Genomic DNA, 23,811 nt, shown 5'->3' with positions numbered 1-23,811 from the left:
TTTGCACAATGAGGCTTGGCAATGATCACTCATGTCAGGTTTGGTTCCAAGCAGTGCCCCTATTTTTAATTTGTTTTCTGTCCGTCTTGCATTTTGTGTTGAGTATGTTGTCTTGTTTGTTGTTAACGTTTGTTTCCTCTTTCTCTTCACTCTCTATATTGCCCCCTCTCATCCTTTTCCCTTGCATTTGCGCTTCCTTGCTTTTGCATTCCCTCTCCTTTTACTATAAGTAAGTTATCGTGCCCACCTTAATTTTGGCTGCCGGAATCCTTAGGCGGCGCCCGACTGTTGTTTTTTTCTGCTTATGTGTGTGTGTGCTTGTGCGTCTGTGTGTATTGAAATGTGGCCAAAACATTATAAAATGCGCACAACTAGGCTTGGCAATGCTGACTCTTGTGGACTTTGGTGTAAGTCCGTCCCGTGGTGTCGGAGGAGTTGCGTGTGAAAACTTTGTGACATACAGACATACAGACAGAATGACAGACCACACTAAATTAATATGTCTCTCCTACTACATGTTCGAGACATAATTACAATGAAGACCTTTTGAAATTAAAATGGGGTTTTAGAATAATTAAAAGTAATGTGATTGTTTAATCTGATCTTGCTTATTATACCTTGGTATTACAGAACACAAAAAGACACCAAAAATCACAAGAAATGCGCGAGGGAAATTGCAAAAGAAACGCGTCAAAATGGCTGAAATAACCACGAAGTGGCGAGTTCTTAGTCAATGTTTACGCATTCGAAATAGAAGACATACATTGGCGCAGCATACCCGGATAACATGAGGGTTTTTGGATGGTAGCACCAGTCGAATATAATAACTTATGAAATAAATGGTCAATCACAGTATTGAGCTTGGATTTTGCCTTGCTCATTCGGTTTGACCATCAAAAGCTAGGAACCAGTCAAGTTCAGTTCTTCAGTGAATCAGTGAATGAAGGCATGTGAAGTAGTATACTACCATACCTTACAGCTCCCATCCGAAAACCCTCATTATTGTGCATACTATTTTCAGAAACTGTGGTAAGCACATCTGTTTAGAGAATCGGGCAAAATTTACTCTGTCAATGGTCGAAATGAGTATCTGACACAAACTTATACTGTTCTCAATAATAAGAGTTTTATAGAAAATATTTAGGGACATAAGCTCTAACTGACACGTCTTCTTGTCATTTTAACTGTTATTTTCTATGTCATTTTATCTGTTTTGGATAATTTGACTGACTTAGGCAGCAGTTTGTTCTTACGACTAGCATGTGTTACTTACATACAGCTTCTTTCTGGTTCAGTTGACTGACTTTGGCAGCAGTGTGGGTAAGAAAAGGAATATGTAGTAGTTTAGATTACATTCTTTTAGTTGAGGTATTATAGGGGAGTCTGTTTCTTTTATTATTATAAATATTTCTTGAGGACTTTTAGAGTTTGCTTGTCTGGGCGGCCATAAAGACCTGGTCTACGTGAGGTCTATATGTTGTGGCGGAATTTTATTTCACAGATTCACAGATAAAGCAAGAGCTCGTAGAACACGAAATGCTCCCCCCCCCCCATGCATTCAGTAATTGTACAAGGAACAGAAATTATTTGGTCACTGTTCTTGGTAAATGTGATCTTGACCTTTGACCTATTGACCTTAAAATAAGCATAGGTCATCTGCTGGTCATGATCAGTCGCCCTATTAATTTTCATGCTCCTAGGCCCAAGCGTTCTCAAGGTATCGTCCGGAAATGGTTTTACTGTTCTGGGTCACTGTGACCTTGACTTTTGGCATACTGACCTCTTAATGAATAAGGGTCATCTGCTCGTCACGACCAACCTCCATATCAATGTTAATGATCCTAGGCCCAAGCATCCTTGCGTTATCATCCGGAAACCGTTTAACTGTTCCGGGTCAATGTGACCTTGACCTTTGACCTACTGCCCTCAAAATCAATAGGGGTCATCTGCTGATCATGATCAACCTCCCTATCAAGTTTCGTTATCCATGGCCTAAGTGTTCTCAAGTTATCGTCCGAAAACCGTTTAACTGTTCCGGGTCACTGTGACCTTGACCTTTGACTTACCGATCTCAAAATCAATACGTGTCATATGCTGGTAATGATCATCCGCTCTATTAATTTTCATGATCCTAGGCCCAAGCGTTCTTCAGTTATCATCCAGAAACCGTTTAATTGTTCAGGGTCACTGTGACCTTGACCTTTGACCTACTAACCTTAAAATCAATCAACTTGCATATCTCTTGTTTTAATTTTGTCTTAACAAGCTACGCAAACTCTCGAACCTTCCAAAGAACCACTTGATGGCCATAAATTACAAAAAATGGGATAAGACCCTACCTACCTGTCGAGTGTTATGCAAACAAAGGAGAGCAACATGACAGAAGCACCGACGTTCCACAAGCCAGACGGATGACTTACTCGCATTAAAACCCAAATGGGACTTGAACACACAAGAGGTCAGGGGCAAATTATTCGAAATCAGTGACCTTAAGCACTCAGCAACGGAGTCCCCAAGACTACTATAGTATAGATTCAACTAAACTAAATTTAGGACTACCATTACAGTACTTATTTAAAGGCTTCCATTGTTGTTACCATTACATTTGTAACGTCAGTTTCACATTTACATGCATAATCGAGCTCACCGAATATTTCCTAACGACCTTTGTTTTCTACGGTTTATCGGTCGTCTCAACTGGTCATCTGTCCATCCATCTCCCTGCAGATAAAAAAGCAATGACTAAATCGTAGATTCACTTGTTGCGTGTGTCCGTGGAATTAAAACCCAAACGAAGAAAACCGCACACGTCGAAACCACGAACAATTTTGCTGCTGAATCTGTTAAAGTAAGATAAAATAGTGTTAAAATCAGAAAAAAACTAGAGCTGCTTTTGAGAAAAGCGCATGTCTCCCACAACTGCCTAATCATCTAGATTGGCATTTCTTCTCCATTATATATCTGAGTCAACCATGCACCAAGACCTGTACCACCGGTATCGATATTTTCGGTAATTCAAGGGCCATAATTCCTAAGTGCCTTGGCCGATTTGGCTAGTTATCGAACTTGGCCAATGACTTATTGGCAAACACATCTTGTTCAAGTTTGGTGAAGATCGGATGAGAAATGTTCGACTTAGAGCGCGGACAAGAACAGTGACAGACTGACGGACGGACGGACGGACGGGCGCACACACAGACATGAGTATATCAATGTAACGCCTTCAAACCTATGCCACCACGGCACATATTTACAGGGGATAGTAAAAAGTAAAAAGTATGTCCATGTGAAGTCGGATTGAAATTAGAATGGTGGTGCTTTTTTACAAATTAATTGTGGACGGATGTACAACGATCCTAAAAACTCACCTGTGCCTAGTAAATCTTTGATCATCAAGTGTCTCCTTGACTTTGACCTTAAAAATGCGTTTTACATACTATATATGGTAAACATTAACAGTATATTGCTGATATGCAATGACATTGAAATCTCGAACAGACGAAAGCATAAAACGATAAAAGCAAGTTAGACTCTGTGACTGTTATTTTCTATCCGCCGTCAGCATAAAATATTTTGGCATACACATACAATATAACAGATATTAATAGTATTTCGTTTCTTATAAAAATAATTGCTTTTATGTGATGTTACATTAAGTTCATCATGTTAACAAGCAATATTTAAGATGTCGCACTTTCACTGTATCATCTTATAATTTCCATTCGTTACAAAGACGAAAACCGAAGACATTCAACTTATTAAAAATTATCCAATATACGTCTTTCACTACATTAAATTGTCTTTACATATTTACTTCAAATGTAGAAAATTCTTTCATCAAATGTATTTAATATAATAGATATTTGAATTATATGTGTATATAAAGATATAGTAACAATAGACTGTTAAACACTTCCCTTTTAGTGGCAGTACACTCTTACACTTAAAATGTATTGTAATAAACAACATTAAACATCCTTACGTCTGACAGTTCTGATGGCTTCTCAAATTCTTTCTGACATAATGATAATATTAAAGCACGAAAATTCACCATTTCTCCCGATTTGGAGTCCGACGGCACTTTAATCTGTAATTTAAGAGAAACAAATGTATGGAAGTAGTGTAACGGATATAATTAAAACCTTGGGAAGACTAAAATTAGCTGTTTTTTTTTTTTTTTTTTTTGCTATATTCCATTGACAGTGTGCATAGATGAAACAGACAGTGACTATATAATATATAGTTATGTATTTATGACCAGTTATGGGAGAAATCAACAAACATAAAATGTTGTTTTTTATATCATAAAAGAAGAATATATATATATACCTATCCGCTGATAATATCCACCTTCATACATTTTACATACATTTTCCGAAATTATGCATTTTGTTAAATGCCTAAATTTTTTAGGCACTTTGTAAAATGACTAAAGTCTGCCTCAGCTAATCTTTGACCTTTAACTTATTTATATTGCGGGTAAATTTATTATAATACCAGAAGATCAATATCTCTGAACAAGTTTGTCATTTCTTATGTGTCTCACCTATTTTTTGACCTTTGATAACTTATCTATACTGCGGGTAAATTTATCATAAATAGCATCATTAATACCAGATGATCAATATCTATAGACAAGCTTGTCATTTTTATGTGTCTCACCTATTTTTTGACCCTTGATAACTTATCTATACTGCGGGTAAATTTATCATAAATAGCATCATTAATACCAGAAGATCAATATCTCTGAACAAGTTTGTCATTTTTTATGTGTCTCACCTATTTTTTGACCCTTGATAACTTATCTATACTGCGGGTAAATTTATCATAAATAGCATCATTAATACCAGATGACCTACCCAAGAAATTCTACGGGGAACAGCTCTGAACTGACCAATAATCTGAAGCCAAAATAAAACAGTGGTCAAAAGTGAAAGAAAAACTAAATAGGTCCTTTTCCTAACAACTGACCAGGAAGACAAAATATGACCTACATTTGTTTAAAACTCTTTGTATTCGATATTCAACATGCACACATTTCTCATGACTTACACTGACAATTATTTTAAACAAGAGCTGTCAGTTGACAGCGAGCTCGACTATTCTCAGTGCTTGACAGTATAATATAAGCTATGAGTAAAACTTTAACATAACAATAAGCATATTCTAAGTCGAAAAGGGTCCATAATTCAGTCAAAATGCTTGATAGAGTTGCCTCCTCCTTTTTACAGACTGGAGTCATGATGGAAAACAAGGACGCAAAATATGAAAGCAATATCTCAATGGACTTTGAAAATATTTGGGGTGGTACGCAAACTTTAACATTACAATAAGCATATTCTTAGTCGAAAAGGGGCCATAATTCAGTCAAAATGCCTGAAAGAGTTGCCTCCTCCTTTTTACAGACTGGGGTCATGATGGTAAACAACTATGCAAAATATGAAAGCAATATCTCAATGGACTTTGAAAATATTTGGGGTGGTACGCAAACTTTAACATTTGTGTGACGCTCACGCTCACGCCGACGCCGAGGCGAGTAGGATAGCTCCCCTATTTTTCGAACAGTCGAGCTAAAAATTGTGCTGAGGCCATGCTAGAAAGTTTAGTAGTGCATAAAACTTAATCAAAATAATGTGTAAATTCCTTTCAAGAAATTTTACGATATTAAGAAACGTTACCTCAGATATTGAAGTTTTGGCTTTTTAGCTAAAGTTTTTGTTTTTTTGTTCTCAATGATGACAATTTGGTTTATTGAAATGTAAAATGTGTATCCAATTGGTATCACATATTTGTAACAATATAGGTAGACTGTTGTTTAGTTATCATTTCAATAAATCATTTTGAAAGTGTTTCTTATGATTTTCTCATTTTGAAGCATTTCTCTGACTGTTCAGGAGAACTTACTACAAATAGTTGCCCTTTCTTCCGTTCCACTCCCCCGTCCCCCCACAAGTCCCCCCTCTCACACAAAACACATATATACCACCCCAGACCATGTGAAATTGCAGCTGTTGTAATAGTTCTATATACTTATTACTTTAGAAACTAAAATACTTCTGCTATCATCACGTGAGTCATTTACTTCAATTTTTGATTGAGCGGCATGAAACACACGTGCACTTTTCCTGCCAAAAGTACGTATAAGAAACTTATACTTACTTGGATTCCGAGTCACCATAAAAATGAGGGCAAGGGAAAGATAAACAACAGCATCGCGATGCGGAGCAAGATACTCCCGAAAGTAACACCTTTGACCCCTAAGTGACCTTGAAGTGAGCCATCAAGAACATGCGCTCTGCAAGTCGTCTCGATGATTGGACATTTGTGTCAAGTTTCTTTGAAATCCTTCAAGGGGTTCAAGAATTACAGAGTGGACGCGAAATTGCTAACGGACGGACAGACGGACACCGGGGGTATAACATAATATATCCCTTCGGGTGTATAAAAGTGAGAGTAAATTGAAAAGAAAGCATCGACAGCGAGTAACAGCGCCGTTTTAGTAATTCGCTACCATTAAGGGAGCTCAGGTTTTGCAAAATAGAAAAAAAAGATGGGTAGGTTTTATTAAAATTTACCTGCAACAAGCAGCTAACGCCTGACGGCGTTTTGCCTGGGTTTTCCGAATTAGTTGATAAAGAGTTAAAGTACAATAAATAACCTCTAAATTAATAAGCACTTTTGAAGGAAAAAGGGACTAAAAAGAACTGGATAGGTATAAAATGAAATTAAAGAAATAAATTGGTGTAAAAAAATCAAAGAAAGAAAAACACCATTTCAAAGTTTATATCCCTGTGACCTTGACCTTTGACCCCGAAATCAATAGCGGTCATGTAGAATCAAGACCAACATACGCATGAAGTTTCAAGACCCTAGGTGAAATACTTGTCCAGACACTGAGCAGAAAACGTTTTCAATGTTTACATCTCTGTGACCTTAAGCTTTGACACAGTGACCCCGAAATAAATAGAGGTCATGTTCACATCAAGACGGATATACCTAGTAAGTTTCAAGGTCCTAGGTGAAATACTTGTCCAGATATTGAGGAAACAATTTTCAAAGTTTAGATCCCTGTGACCTTGATCTTTGACTCAGTGACACCGAAATCAATAGGATTCATGTACACATCAAGAACAACATGCCTATGAAGTTTGAAGGTCATAGGTGAAATACTCGTCCAGATATTGAGCGGAAACCATTTTCAATGTTCAGGTCCCTGCGACCCCATTTTTACTTTGGACCAACTAGGGTAATAGGGGATCATTCTGGAAAAGTTTCTTAAGTTTGAATAAGTAGTTGTTGAGACAAATTAATGAATAAAAAAGGTTAACATGAGACTCATTATCCCATCCATCCATCCGCCCGCTCATCCATCCGCCCGGACAGCCCTAATCTACAAGCCGGATTTTTCTTCGAAAACCCGGCCAAAAATTACGAAATTTAAGTATACGAAATGGATACAATTTCATCCCTTATCAGTACAGAAAGGTATGCTCACTTAAATAAATATAAAAATAGTCCAAATAAGAATTTCAAAGTTATTGTTGATTTTCATTGATTTACATATGACTGATTGTGAACATCCAAAATCAGCAATGAATAATTATTTTTTGAATGTTATCTGCACTAAACCTTGGCAACATATTTATCAATATTCTACAAAAAGTAATTCATAAAAAAATGTTAAATAAGTTCACTTTCATTTATTTTCATTTTTGCGTTCTGTACGTTAAAACACAGTTTTTAATTTTTTTTACAAAATGAATGCATAGGAAAAGATATGATGGCCAAGAAACGCCATGTTCCAAAAATAACAAGTGACCGAGTATTGCAGTGGCAATACAGAAGTCCTCTACCGGTGAAACAAATAATTGATCCTTCAATGCAATTAAAAGTAATGAAGCAGAAACAAATTTTTACTTGACTTCCAATAAAGACCTTGACATTTGACCAACAACCATGGGGCATGTGTGTGACATATTGTCAAATCATGGGGAAAATTTCTATGTAGTACTAAAAGAATCCTTCAATGCAATTTAAAGTAACGGAGCAGAAAAAAAATGTTTACCTGACACTGACCTTTAACCGACAAGCATAGATCATGCGTTGACAAACTGTCTCATCATGGGGAACGTTTATGTGTAGAACATATATATAAGATAATCCATCAATGTATATAAAAGTTATAAAGCAGAAACAAATTTTACTTGTCCTTCAATAGTGACCTTGACTTTTGACCTACAAGCATAAGCTAGCTTGAATACTTTTTGAGTTATTGCAGAATCAAGATTTGCGGACGGACTGACGGACGGAGAGTATTCTTATAGTCCCCTCCGGTGTTCCACCGGTAGGGGACTAAAAAGCTGAGGCACAGTATTAGATCTATAGTGTTCTGTTTTTATCAATATTATTATATTGATATACATGTATAGAGAATAATAGGTTAGTGCCGTAGATGAGAAAGTTTATCTGGCGAGGTGGAGGAGGTTATCGGGTGAGCCGAAGGCGAACCTGATAACGTCCGGAGCCGAGCTAGATAAACTTTCTCCATCTTAGGCACTAACCTATTATTCTATTTATCTTGTCATTACTTCATTTTCCGATATTTGGCAATTTATTTTACAAAATAAGTGTGCGACGACCGTTTTAATGAGGTCATATTCGTAATGACGTCACTTATATAATGACGTAATCACCGACACAGTAATGTGATTACAATTAAAAATCGCAATAACTTCTTCGTTTTTGAATAAAAACTCATTATTTGACCACTCATTTTCTTAGTTCAGACATTTCCAACACAATGGTGATGGTTTCAATGCAAAATTTCTTATGACAACAATATCGATCATAAGGTCACATGATCAACTGACCGTATATCACTGGTCACGTGTCAACTGACGGTATACCAAGAAAGATATACGGCACCCTGATATCGGAAAAAAAACGGCGTTTATAAAGAATGGGACTATTTCATTAAGGGCAGAAACTCTGATGTTGTTAGAAATAAGCACTATTTGATATCAGAAATTGAACTCGCCTCCAAAAAAATTGTAAATCTAACAATTCATAACATCGCGAAATAAATGACGTATTGTTTGTTCTCATGTCTGGTTATTACGAATTCAGTATTTTCGTAAACTAGACGGGTACAAAAATTAAGAAAAATGCAAAGAAAATATTTGTTTATTTCATATAAGTATTACTGCTATAACGTTAAAGGAGTAATAGAAGTAATATTGTTGTTATTGCTCTACTGATAACTTCACGCTGGTAAAATAATATATCAAAATATGTATGTCTTCAGAATATATGAAAAATAAACGTTTTAATCAGAAAAAACTTTTACTTTTGCCCTATATATCACACTTTAACAAATTAAGTTCAGTTAGATATGAAGTGCAATTTCACAGCTATGATTCTGGATCAATGTCATTATAATATTCCATTAGTAATCAATTTTGTTCTTCAGGCCACGAGGTCAAGCATATGAAAACAAATTTTATTTTATATTTCATAACATATTTAGAACATAGTTAATAACGAACAGATTGAATTCTATATGACAAACCTTGTAAGTCGATCTAAACGAAAGGTTTTCTTACCATTGACAAACATCGGCACAGATTGGCATAAACAACACAGCGGCTCTGATCATCACTAATTGCCTGAAACAAGAAGTGTATTGATGTCTGTTACGAGTATCATGTTTCCTCCAATGCGCTGCATCACTTTAAATGGCCATGCTCCGCATTTTGTTTCATGCTCAAAAACAGATACAAAATCTTTCAAATAAAAAAAATACAATGAAATAAATCTAAATTTTCAAAGTCTTCAAATCTATTTCAGCACAACAAAGAAAGCAATACTAATGTTTGATGCATATACCTTTTCAAAAATTATATCAACAACTTCCTTCAATTCAGTTTCCGATTTTATTGGAAGAGCTTGTATCTGGGGAACAACTGTTCGAAACGTATCCTTAGTAAGCCTGGCTAGTAGTCTTTGCGTTTCTCTGTATAAGTGCTGGCAATGTAAAATAGTAATAGATAAGATTGCTGTCAAATATAAACCAAATTAATACAAGATCCTGTACACTTTTGCATAAAAAATGTCTGCAAAGTCTAACCCTATTGACTCTCAGTTCATATAAATAGATAACAAGTGCGTAGCATAAATTAGTTCACTACTGACTGCACAACTGATTGTTTATCATTACTGTAGTTTTCAAGAAAGAAAACAATTACGAAATAAATCGCAGTTAAATAGTTTCTCATAAGGCGTGTTAAAAAATGAGGACAAATGTTACCATGCGTACTTTTACACGACCATATAATTTATACCCAAAGCGAGAATATGTCTAATAATTATAGTTTTCTTTTTCTTTCAATATGTAAAATATTGTATATTTATCTTGCTACTTATTATTCATATTTATCGGGACCTCCGTGGCCGAGTGGTTAAGGTCACTTGCCCCTCATCGATGTTGGTTCGAGCCTCACTCGGGGCGTTGAATTCTTCATGTGAGGAAGCCATCCAGCTCGCTTACGGAAGGTCGGTGGTTCTACCCATGTGCCCGCTCGTGATGAAATAATGCACGGAGGGGCACCTGGGGTCTTCCTCCACCATCAAAGCTGGAAAGTCGTCATATGACCTATAATTGTGTCGGTGCGATGTTAAACCCAACAAAATAAATAAATAAATTCATATTTATCAATTTGATTACCGGGCTACCATCTTCTAAGCTTTCGCCGAATGATTGGTATTTCTTCTCAACATCTCCTTTGTCGCTGGTTACTAAGGCTGGGCTTACAAAATTTCCTGCAGTCATGTCTGGGAGGCCATGGCAACGCTGAACTTTCAAACCTTTCCCACACAATTTATGTTTTCTTCTTAAAACATATTCTACGGCTGAAAATACAAGCTTGGATATAAATATTTGCACAGAAAATAAGTAAATATAGCATGCTATTCTACCTAACGCATAATTAACAGGCAGGAAAAGTGACTTCACTCATATCTTTATAATTGTTATTACATGTATGCATTGATCGTTGGCTTAAAAACTTTCAAGGGGATCACAAAAGTCTTCGAGACAAGTAACCGTCCGGTAGGCGTGTTGTTGCAGCAACAAAGGAAAACATTGGTGCCGTTAGTGGTATAGTAGAAGAAGACGGTCAGTATACTTTTTCCAAATAGGTCATACTATGGACATTTCAGAAGGAACCGTCCATCATATTCTGATTGACTGTTTGAAAATGAAGACGGTTTGTGTTAGAGGGGTTCCCATTTGTTGACACCAGCCCAAAAGTCCAAGCGTTTAGGTTGCGCAAAAACAAACTGCTGTAAATATACATAAATTGAAATCCCAAAAAAAATCCGAGTTGCTCACTTGGGATGAAACTTTGGTTTATTATTCTGAGCCTCAGCGATGCATAAACAACAAACAATGACTTAGTAAAAGTAAGGCAAGTCTGGTATTCCAAAAAGGACAAAAAGTGCAAACAAGTTTGCATTCTATGCTTTCAAACGAATTTTTCACAGATTTTATTATATGCTATTTTCTTCAATTCTAGTTGTCCCGTCGTACAAATTCGGTAAAACCATCACAGGCAAGTTCTACAAAAATAAAGTACTCACAGGTGTCAAAATATCTATCAAAATAAACGCCGAAGTGGTTTGAAAAGAACACAGCCTATCCTGGACTATGCGTCAGTCCACAAAAGTCAAATTTTACAGCCTTTCTTAAAACAAGAAAAGGTTTTTTCCGGTTATACACTAAACTTTTTCTCCTGACATAAGTCCACGTGACTTTTACATTTCCCAAAATACTTCGAAGGGATAACGTGAAAATTTTCTTGACCTGATTAATAATTTAGGCATACGATCAGATCACCAATGACTGAATCGCACTCGTAACTACTAACCCGTTTATAACAAAACCGGGTTATGTAGAAGTCTTACAGCGATGGAGTGAAAGTTCAACCAATGTCAAAAGTTTAAAAAATAAACCGAGTAGCATGCAATAAAAACAACAGCGGCATATATTTTGCCTCCGTAGTCGATAATATTATATTCATGCTAAAAGCCGAAAGCGCTCTGGATTAATATTAAACTTTTGACACTGTTTGAACATTCTACTATTTTTTTCATATGTTGTTGTATCCTTTTATGATCCAGTGTGTTTAAAAGGTATTTTGTTTTTATCTTACTACCCCATTCAAAAATGCAAAGACAATGTAAAATACTAGAAAACAGCGACAAAACAAACAAATAAATGAACACTGTGGGCCAGTCCACGCATCAATGCTATTTTAAAATACAGTTATGTGCAATAATAGACAAGAGTGCCATGAAGGTCCTGTATCGCTCACCTGACCTATTGACCTTGAGATCATCAAGATTAACATTCTGACCAAGTTTCATTAAGATATGGTCATAAATGTGGCCTCTAAAGTGTTAACTAGCTATTCCTTTGAATTGACCCCGTGACCTAGTTTTTGATCCAACATGACCCAGATTCGAACTTGACCTAAAGATCATCAAGTTTAACATTCTGCCTAAGTTTCATGAAGATACAATCATAAATGTGGCCTCTAGAGTGTTAACAAGCTTTTCCTTTGATATAACCTAGTGACCTAGTTTTTGACCCCACCTGACCCAGATTTAACTTTGACCTAAAGATCATCAAGATTAACATTCTGACTAAGTTTCATTAAGATATGGTCATAAAAGTGGCCTCTAAAGTGTTAACTAGCTTTTCCTTTGATTTGACCTGGTGACCTAGTTTTTAATCCGACATGACCCAGATTCAAATCTATCCTATAGATCATCAAATGGCCTCTAGACTGTTAACAAGCTTTTCCTTTGATTTGACCTGGTGACCTAGTTTTTGACCCCACCTAGCCCAGATTTAAACTTGAGCTATAGATCATCAAGATTAACATTTTGACCAAGTTTCATTAAGATATGGTCATAAATGTGGCCTATACAGTGTAAACTAGCTTTTCCTTTGATTTGACCTGGTGACCTAGTTTTTAATCCTACATAACCCAGATTCAAACTGGACCTTAAGATCATCAATATTAACATTCTGACCAAGTTTCATGAAGATACAGTCATAAATGCGGCCTCTACAGTGTTAACAAGCTTTTCCTTTGATTTGACCTGGTGACCTTATTTTAAACCCAGATGACCCAATATCAAACTTGTTCAAGATTTTATTGAGAATAACACTCTGATCAAGTTTCATTAAGATTGGGCCAAAATTATGACCTCTAGAGTGCTAACAAGCTTTTCCTTTGATTTGACCTGGTGACCTAGTTTTTGACCCCAGATGACCCAATATCAAACTCGTCCAAGATTTTTTTAAGAGTAACATTCTGACCAAGTTTCATTAAGAATGGGCCAAAAATGTGACCTCTAGAGTGTTAACAAGCTTTTCCTTTGATTTGACCTGGTGACCTAGTTTTTGACCCCAGATGACCCAATATCGAATTCCTCCAAGATTTTGTTGAGGGTAACATTCTGAAGTTTCATTAAGATTGGGCCAAAATTGTGACCTCTAGAGTGTTAAAAAGCTTTTCCTTTGATTTGACCTGGTGACCTAGTTTTTGATCCCAGATAACCCAATATCGAACTCGTCCAAGATTTTATTGAGGGTAACATTCTGACCAAGTTTCATTAAGATTGGGCCAAAAATGTGACCTCTAGAGTGTTAACAGTCAAATTGTTGACGACGGACGGACGGACGACGGACGGCGACGGACGACGGACACGGGGCGATCACTAAAGCTCACCTTTGAGCACTTCATGCTCAGGTGAGCTAAAAAAATGAATACATACCATTGTTGTCTTTGAACTTCACATTAGCCTTATTATTTTTCGAGTTGATCTTAACCTCCAAAACGTTTTCCGTTTCATGTGACCTATCTTCAAAGAAATGTTTGAGAAACTCCTCTGTAATATCTGCGGGTAGATTAGATACTAGAATAGTTGTCGTCACAGCCTGAGAGTCTTCCTCGGACCCCAAGCTGTAGTCTGGTTCTGAAACATTTATATCCATCTATTACATTATAAATAAACCCAAAAGTAGGTTATATGGATTCAAAGTACCTTTTGAGTTGAAAAAGAATTAGCTTTTTCAAAACCGTAGTTGTCAGTTATAAGAAAGTTGTTTTTTTTCCCAGAATATGTATTGCAACATAATTTAAATACTGTTAAGGTAAAACATTTAAAGCTGGTATCATGGCGTTGTGATTTCTATACAACAAGCTGTCTTAACAATCGTAAATAAACAAAAGTACCCGGTAAGTCAGTGTAAGGAACAATATCGATGTTTCCAGTACAGACTTGTGTGCCCGGTCGGACGAGGGTTTGTTATGGTACAGATGTGTCACTGAATGACCCCTTTTCAGACTAGCTATGCATGAATGGCCCCTCTTTGTATCAAATCAAATTATACAAATTTTAGTTTAAAAGTTACTTGAGTTTCACTAAGGTATAGGTAAATTTGATAATAAAATTTAAATATGCATCTTATGTGAAATTGCTGATTTATTTTCAATTTAAAAGCATAATAAGGGAAGTAAAAACACCATGATTTATTTCCCTTACAAAAAGATGTTGTTTTCAATAAGAATACCATCTCAAAATTCTAACATTGAAGTTGAGGGTACCGGTGCCGATAGAGAATTTTGTCGAAGAGGGTTGCCGTGCCGGGTGCAGAGAGTCAAGAGGGATCCTGTGAGACAAAATTGCACCGACTGAGAGGGATCCCGTGCATTAACGAAATCGAAAGTAGGGCGTTTTTAAGGAAACATGATAAAAATAACCACATAAAAGGTATTTACAAGTAAGATGGGATCAACGACTTCACATATAAGGTACTTTGCTATATTCAAGAAAAGTCGTATTTAATTTCATAAACATCGCACGATGTTCATCCAAGCCAGTACCCTCTGTCTACATTCCATTTTCGTTTGGACTTGTGTCAACTGATAAAACAAATGTAACGATAAAAAAGCAATGGTATATAGCTACGTCTTTCCGCGGTTCGTATGTTTTTTATGCATAAAAATGTGTTCAGGACGAAAATTTCGATTTTCCGAGCTCACTGACGTTGGAGTTCATTGTTTACACAAAGAGTGTCCTGTGCGCGAACAGAGAGGGATCCGTTTTCTCATTTTCCACAGAGAAGGACCCGATATGCATATACACCGTGCCAACGGTTTAGGAGATGTTGTTTGGAGATTTTTTTTCATCTTTAGCTTTGGTGTCCATTTTTATTTTGATGGATCTGAATGACTGGAACAATCTTTGTAAAAGGCCACTCAAGAAGCATGTGTGTAAAATTATTTCAAAGTCGGTCAGGCATTTTCCGACAACTGACGGTCGTGTTTTTGACAAATCAGAATAATTTGAGCACTTATAAGTTAGAGGATCACCAAAACACATTTCTGTGAAATTATATCGAAATAGGGCAAGCATTTCTGAAAGAATATGTTTTAATTTCCCACTATATACATATAGGGAAATTTTACCACGCCCTATCCCACTAGAGGTCATGTTTTTGACGAATAGGAATAATTTTGGGAGGGGTCATCCAAAACATATTTCTGTGAAACTATTTTAAAATTGGACCAACGGTTTAGGAGAAGATATTAGCTCTGTAGGCCATGCTCTTGACGAATCAGAATTATTTGAACAACCTTCGTAAAAGGTCACTCATGAAATATTTGTGTAAAATTGCTCTTAAAATGGACAAGCAGTTGTTTCTGACAAGAAGAATTTTTAATTTTCCACTGTATTTACATACAGGGGAAAGTGAACATGCCCTCTGGTGGCAATGACTCTGAACATTTTGAATATTCTTGACAAAGGGTCAGGCAAGCATATTCAAAATGAAATTATTTAAAAATCAGTTCAACAGTTTCTGGCAATTTTTTTAAAGTTCCCGCCATATACATGCAGAGCAATGTTACCATGCTCTCTGGCGGCCATGTTTTTGACGAATCAATATAATTGTCGTTTATATGTCGTTTGAAAAATGTTGACACTAACGGACGGACGGATGGACGGCGAGTCATCACAATAGCTTACCTTTAGCACGCTGTTGCTCAATTAAAAATACTCCGAAAGCGTTTTTGTAAGTTTCCGCATATAAACCACTTTAACCATTGTGTTTTAATAATTATTCTAAAACTTTTAAGATGTTCTTTTATATAAACAAAGAAGGATTTTACCATGTATTGTCTTGTCGATTAAAACACGTTTTGCAAAATGACCTACTTTTGGCTATTCCAGTTTACTCCGTCCATTTACGCCTAAAAGAAGGATTCCAGATTAATATCCCTTCTTGGTGTAATGCAAACGTGTTAGAATGGAAATAAATTTTAGTTTTTCGTGTTTTGTTGGCAAATAAAACAAGTTTTTTTCGTTCAGATGCAAACAAAGCACGCAAAACTAAAATCTATTTCCCAATTTCAACACCAGAAATAAGTTATTTCATACCTTTTTTCTCTTCTGACTTTTCTGACTCTTTAGCCAGGATTCCAGCTATATCATCGGACAGCTTTGGAGCCAAGTCCGCCGTTGCATAAACTTCTATCTTTTTTGAACCAGTATCCGAATCATCAAGTGAAACAATTACTCGTCCATGACACATCTCATCCCATTCCTTCATTTTCTCTGACCAAATATCTGTCTTTGTTACTGAAGCTGATTCGGGACTTGTCAAAATATCATTTTGAACAACCGCCGACCTAATGGTATTTACTGTCTTGTCAAGCACTTCTTTGAAAGGGCAACAAATAATCAGTCTCTGATCACTCACACACCAGCTTGCTATTAGGTTTTTTCTCTTCAGCCCCTCAGAAATAAAATCAATGGTTTGTGGCAATGTATACAGCTTAGCTGACAAACTTGGTAGAGTGTCGCTAAATACTGTGATCAACGCATTTTTCGCATCACATAAAATCATCTTAGCACCGCTTACTTCATTGGCACTACCCTCCAGTTCGACAATGCATTCATTCATATCTATATGAACCTTCACGTCTGGAAAATCCATTTTCAGCTGAGTAAATTTCTCTAGCTTTTTAATCAGATTGATCTCTGCTTCACTAGAGAAAACAACTCTAAGCTTTGTGTACTCAATTCCTTGTTCATGAGCAGTAATTATTACATCTATGTATTTGGACGCTAGATTCACAACAGATGAATTCCCAACAATAATAACCATCCCTTTTTCCTCGTCAAAATCGCACTGTATATCTGCTGCACCATTAATATTTCGTATTGTTTCCAAACATATCTTTACCTCTGGGCTTTTCAGTTGTTTTTTGTAGACACCAATTTTATCCATTACTTTTTCAAATATCTGCTTTACTCTTTGTCTCCATCTGATCTGAAATCTGTTAGACTTCAAAGATTTGGTATCTGCCGTACAGTTTATTTTTAAAACATGTCTTTCTCCGTCAAGTTCTGACCAATCGGTCTTCGCATGGCAAGTATCTAATTTATTTTCAAGCTTTGTTTTGTAGGCGTGTGTCTCCTGTACAAATTTCAACTTTTCAATATTAATTTCACAAATGACAATCGTCGGTGAAACAGTTATGTTCTCTTCTTCTGGCGAACGAACACATTCGTAAAATTTTCGTACTTCTAAAATCTGGTCGCTCAGTCGATGCTTCTTCTCCAAAACACTGTCTACAACTGTAAAAGGTCTATATTAAATTCAACTTATTAAAAACATGATTTTAAAAGTAGCAAAGTTTTACTGAATTGACAATCGAATTATATATTTGAAATGTGTATAATACCAATATCTAGTAATTCAAGCAATTTGATTGGTTTAGCCGAGATGGCCACTCATTGATTAACCCCTTTTAGCATTTTGTATTTGATCGCGTATTTCAGCATTGCGACAATGCCGAAACATTGTAGTGATATTTGAAAAACAATGATATGTTTCTCAGTTCAGAGTGAAACATAAAAGTATGAACACTCATTTGCTTACCCAGATCATTTCCTATCGGATGATATTTTTGATCAAAAATTGATAAAAACATGTTTTTGAAACGTTTGATTCGGAAATCAAAATAATTTAAAAACGACACGTCGGTGTGGAAATCTTAGAATTATAAGGATTTACTTTTTCTGGCGCTCATGCATGTGTTAACTTTGTCTTTTACGCACACAATTAACATGAAGCGTCTTCAGAGCTGTTTTAAATGTGAGCGTTATTAGACAGGGTTTAAACCGTCACCTTAGTGCAAAAAGTGAATAAGTCCTTCTTTAAGTCAATGCAGTTATCCACTTCTTGCACTGAGGTGACGAAACATGCATGAACACCAGAAAAAATATTTTATTCCTGTAATGATTTCAAGTGCAAATAAAAGTTCCTTTATTATATCACTGTACATTAAATACTAATTTCTGACATTCGGTTAAATGAAACCCTGATGTTACAGAGCGTATAATGAAATCGCACTTGACTTTGTTTTTAACTTAGATTGTTTGGTAACTTGCATGACTTATTGTCTAAAATCAAAATACCAGCGTAATCATCAAAACAAACAAGACACGAGTTGCAACCAGCAAACAGTTCAACATGTCGCACAGGGCCCCCATTGCTCCGTTTCGTGTTGTCGAAATAGATCTCAACAAAATCTTCAGACACGTCCTTTGGTAAATGCTCAACATAAATACAGTCGGTTACTTCAACTGGAAAAATTCTATTGTAGCCCCTTCGAGAATGAACTTCTGGTTTCCGTTCTTCAGTCTGGTGAAATCTGAAGTAAAATATATGCAGTTAGAAAGAGTATGTATTCAACATTTTGCAAGTCGGCTATGATCAAACTGAAATTCGAAAGGTTGTTGCTCTTGGAAGGACAACTAATTACGTATTCTATCTGATAGGAGAGAAAATATCTAGTTTTGTAGAGTGATATTTGCTTTTTAGAGGTGTCGTTAACAGTGTGAAGTTTCATTAAATTGTGTGCAAGGGTTCGGGAGATTAGGCGCGCACAAGACTGCATATGCAGACTCTATGAATAAAGTATAGTAACAAAAAACAAAGTCCCATAACTCTGCAGAATATTTTTCTGAAAGAACCTAACATGCACCATGCACAAGTAAGGTTGGTACTGATCACTTGTATGAAGCTTCATTAAATTGTGTGCAATGGTTCGGGAGATTAGGCGCACACAAGATTGCATATACAGACTCTATGTATATAGCATAGTAACAAAACAAAAACACAGTCCAATACCTCTGCAGAAGATTTATCTAAAAAAAGTAAAATGCACCATGCACAACTAGTGTTAGTACTGATCACTTATTTGAAGTTTCATTAAATTGTGTACAAGGGTTCAGGAGATTGGGCACGCACAAGATTGCATATGCACACTGTATGTATATAACATATTAACAAAAACCAAAGTCCCATAACTGCGCAGAATTTTTATTGAAAGAACCAAACATGCACCATGCACAACTTGGGTAACTACTGATCCTTTGCGTTAAGTTTCATTAAATTGTGTGTATGGGTTCAGGAGATTAGGCGCGCACAAGATTGCATATGCAGACTCTATGTATAGAGTAGAGTAACAAAAAACAAAATCCCGTAACTCTGCAAAAGAAAAAAAAACCTAACATGCACCATGCACAACTACTGTTGTTACTGATCACTTGTGTGAAGTTTCATTTTAAATGTGTCAAGGGGATGAGGAGTGTGGTGTTCACAGACGGACGGACAGACAGACAGACAGACAACCTGAAACCAGTATATCCCCCTTACAACTTCGTTGTTCGTGGGGTACAATGAAATCGTATGTAATAAATACCGGCTGGATTATATTAATCATAAAAGTATATCCTAGATAATAGCTACGCCGATTTCCGTTAATCACGGAGGGGGATACAACATACGTATTCCCAAATGGGCACCGCTTAATATCATATGTTGTGCTTCCCGTAGACTAAGTACATATGTGGTAAACATTTCACTGACAAACAGGTGAGATTTTTATTTGTGAGTGAATTTTGTGAAAATGACATTGTTTTGCCAAAATATCGCGATGGATGTAGTGCAACCGAGCACGTAAGTGCATTTACCTTACCTGTATTTGTAGAAATGACGGAGAAAAACTTATCCTCCGTGAATGACTGAAAATTAGCAACATTTCTATCAACAGATGGAAATAAGTTGTAATTGCCCTGCGCCTGCTTAAATTTTGCAGTCGAAACCTTCCGTATGTTAAACCCCACCCAGAAGAAAAAATATATGGCGGTCACTTTGCTAGAAAAGTATTCACCATCAGTATTGGCGAAATACCGAATGGGCTACATATGTCGTGCATAAAATGTTTTAAAACTCTGCAGATCTTGAGCTTAAATGCTACCTGGATAAAGAAACGAACTGGAAATACGTGTCAAGTATATGTTACATCATTCCAAATATTATATACATGCGTATTAAAGGGTTAACCTGTGACCTAGGGACAAATAGAAACGAACATAGCTTTAAGCTTATATTAGATGTTGTAGAACATTTCCAGTAAGGAGTCTCTCCTAAATCCGAAGGCGTTACATGTGTTGCTTATGTGTGTCGGAAATATACATGTATAGTTTGGTGTATAGTACATAAGTTGCCGATACGGTCTGCGAAATTATATTTTCATGAACCAAGTGTTCTTTTCATATTTGTTTTACCCGTTCATGTGCGCCTCTATATACATCTTCGTGGTATTTTGCATCATTCCCTGTGGAAATTGTCTGTCCATGAATCATGTACGTGAACTGAGTTATTGAGCCTAATATCTGTGTCTCAAAAATAAAATGTAATAAATACTTTAGGGTCATGGTGTTTCAGGAGGTAATTTTGGTTTGCTCGATACAGAAAAATGTAATAAAAGGACTAAATTAAAGATAAAGTGAGAGAATTAAAACGAAAAGGTAGGATATTTATTGTTCTATGACAATTCGTTGGCTGAGCGCAAAACTATTGTAACTGTATATAAATAAAGAACAAGATACAATAGTTTCGCGCTCAGCCCTCGAATTGTTATCAATGTCTTCTACCATTCTGTGAAGTTTCAATCAAATGACTTTTATACTTTTCAAGTTATGCTCCAGATAAGCCTTATTTGTTATAATAAAGGGATATAATAAAAACAAGAGGGTCATTGACCCTAAAGCGCTCACCTGTGTACAAGGCTTCAAGTGTGTTTGTATAAGTACAGAGTTAGGTTTCTTTTGTGTTAGCCTATATTATATACATGTCTCACACACTTTTGAACCTAGGGCAATAATTTGAACAATTACGGTAGACATTACAAATCTGATATCACACGCCAAATATCAAGGCTCTAGCTATTATTGATTCAGAGAAGAAGATTTTCAAAGTTTCTAATATAAAAGCCTATAGTAAGTACATGTCAGACACAGGGGCGTGGCCTTTTTTTTTACCTTAGGGCAATAATTTGGACAAGTATGGTATACATAAAGGGAAAAGTGACTACGCCCCCTGGCAGCCATGTTTTCTGACGAATTGGAATAATTTGAACAATCTTGGTAGAGGGTCACACAAGAACCATTTGTGTAAAATTATTCTAAAATCGGGCTAGCAGTTTCACACAAGAAGATTTTTAAAGTTTCCACTATATACAGATAGGGAAAAGTGACCACGCCCTCTGGCGCCCATGTTTTTTGAGGAATCAGAATAATATGAACAATCTTGGTAGAGGGTCACACAAGGACCATTTGTGTAAAATTATTCTAAAATCAGGCTAGCAGTTTCACACAATAAGATTTTTAAAGTTTCCACTATATACATATAGAGAAAAGTGACCACACCCTCTGGTGGCCATGTTTTTAGACGAATCAAAATAATCTGAACAATCTTGGTAGAGAGTCACACAAGGACCATTTGTGTAAAATTATTCTAAAATCGGGCTAGCAGTTTCACACAAGAAGACTTTTAAAGTTTCCACTATATACATATAGAGAAAAGTGACCATGCCCTCTGGCGGCCATGTTTTTTGTCGAATCAAAATAATTTGAACAATCTTGGTAGAGGGTCACACAAGGACCATTTGTGTAAAATTATTCTAAAATCGGGCTAGCAGTTTCACACAAGAAGATTTTTAAAGTTTCCGCTATATACATATAGAGAAAAGTGACCATGCCCTCTGGCAGCCATGTTTTCTAAAATCGGGCTAGCAGTTTCACACAAGGAGATTTTTAAAGTTTCTGTTATACAAGTATAGGGGAAAATGACCACGCCCTCTGGCGCCCATGTTTTTTGACGAATCAAAATAATTTGAATAATTTTGGTAGAGGGTCACACAAGGACCATTTGTGTAAAATTATTTTAAAATCGGGCCAGCAGTTTCACACAAGAAGATTTTTAAAGTTTCCACTTTATACATATAGGGAAAAGTGACCACGCCCTCTGGTGGCCATGTTTTTGAACGAATCGATATAATTTTAAAAATCTTGGTAGAGAGTGACATAAGGACCATTTGAGTGAAATTATTTCAAATTCGGACCATCGGTTTAGGAGGAGATATCGTTTGAAGATTTTTTTTCTATTTTTAGCTCTAGCGGCCCCCTATGTGCAACCAAGCGGAACCGTTGAACAACTTTGGTAGAGGACCAGTCAAGGAACATCCATGCCAAGTTTCATCAAAATCCATTCAGTGGTTATGGAGGAGATGTCTTTTAAACACAATTGTTGACGACGGACGGACGCACGCACGGACGGACGACGGACACAGCGTGATCACAAGAGCTCACTATGAGCATTGCTCAGGTGAGCTAAGAAAAACTAGGTACGGCATGGTTATGGTTCTTTGACACTGCACTCCTTGTCAATGCCCTCTATCATTTTGTGGAGTTTCAGTCCAAATCATTTAATTCTTTCGAAATAAATGCTCCGGAGAAGCATTATTTTGTATGATAAAGGGAGGTAATTCAACAAGAGGACCACGATGGTCCTGAATCGCTCACCTGTCCCCACATGACCCAGTTTTGAACTGAGTATGACGTCGTTTTTTCTATTATTTGACATAGTGACCTAGTTTTTGAGTCCATATGACCCAGTTTTGAACTTGACCTAGATATCATCAAGATAAAAATTCTAACTATTTATGAAGATCCAATGAAAAATATGGCCTCTAGAGAGGTCACCAGGTTTTTCTATTATTTGACCTAATGACCTAGTTTTTGAAGGCATGTGACCCAGTTTTGAACTTCATCTAGATATCATCAAGATGAACATTCTCAACAGTTTTCATGAAGATCTCATGAAAAATATGGCCTCTAAGAGAGGTCACAAGTTTTTTCTTTTTTTAGACCTACTGACCTAGTTTTTGACCGCACGTGACCCAGTTTCGAACCTGAACTAGATATCATCAAGATAAACATTCTGACCAATTTTCATGAAGATCCGTTGACAAATATGGCCTCTACGGAGGTCACAAGGTTTTTTTATTATTTGACCTACTGACCTAGTTTTTGACGGCACGTGATCCAGTTTCGAACCTGACCTAGATATCATCAAGGTGAACATTCTGACCAATTTTTATGAAGATCCATTGAAAAGTATGGCCTCTAGAGAGGTCACAAAGTTTTTCTATTTTTAGACCTACTGACCTAGTTTTTGACCACAGTTGACCCGGTTTCGAACTTGACCTAGATATCATTAAGCTGAACATTCAGACCAACTTTCATACAGATCCCATGAAAAATATGGCCTCTAGAGAGGTCACAAGGTTTTTTTATTATTTGACCTACTGACCTAGTTTTTGA

General features: G+C 36.4%; 1 protein-coding gene across 1 annotated transcript in view; it reads right to left on the bottom strand.

Moving 5' to 3' along the window:
• Window positions 1–23,811, bottom strand: part of LOC128552199 (uncharacterized) — a gene marked incomplete at its 3' end in the record, with an annotated part of 53,136 nt that overhangs the window by 16,930 nt on the left and 12,395 nt on the right. Inside the window, exons 4-11 of the mRNA XM_053533222.1 lie at window positions 18,556–18,791; window positions 16,510–17,712; window positions 13,843–14,043; window positions 10,724–10,908; window positions 9,886–10,023; window positions 9,603–9,665; window positions 3,983–4,087; window positions 2,648–2,721 (exon numbers count right to left, since the gene is read on the bottom strand). Of these exons, the coding sequence (XP_053389197.1) occupies window positions 2,648–2,721; window positions 3,983–4,087; window positions 9,603–9,665; window positions 9,886–10,023; window positions 10,724–10,908; window positions 13,843–14,043; window positions 16,510–17,362 (1,619 nt within the window). The remainder of the gene's footprint in view (window positions 1–2,647; window positions 2,722–3,982; window positions 4,088–9,602; window positions 9,666–9,885; window positions 10,024–10,723; window positions 10,909–13,842; window positions 14,044–16,509; window positions 17,713–18,555; window positions 18,792–23,811) is intronic.

The sequence above is a fragment of the Mercenaria mercenaria genome, unplaced genomic scaffold (assembly GCF_021730395.1).
Source record: "Mercenaria mercenaria strain notata unplaced genomic scaffold, MADL_Memer_1 contig_2144, whole genome shotgun sequence".
Classification (NCBI taxonomy): domain Eukaryota; kingdom Metazoa; phylum Mollusca; class Bivalvia; order Venerida; family Veneridae; genus Mercenaria; species Mercenaria mercenaria.
Note: the sequence above shows the minus strand (reverse complement) of the source record. Positions and strands in the feature narration are given on the sequence as shown.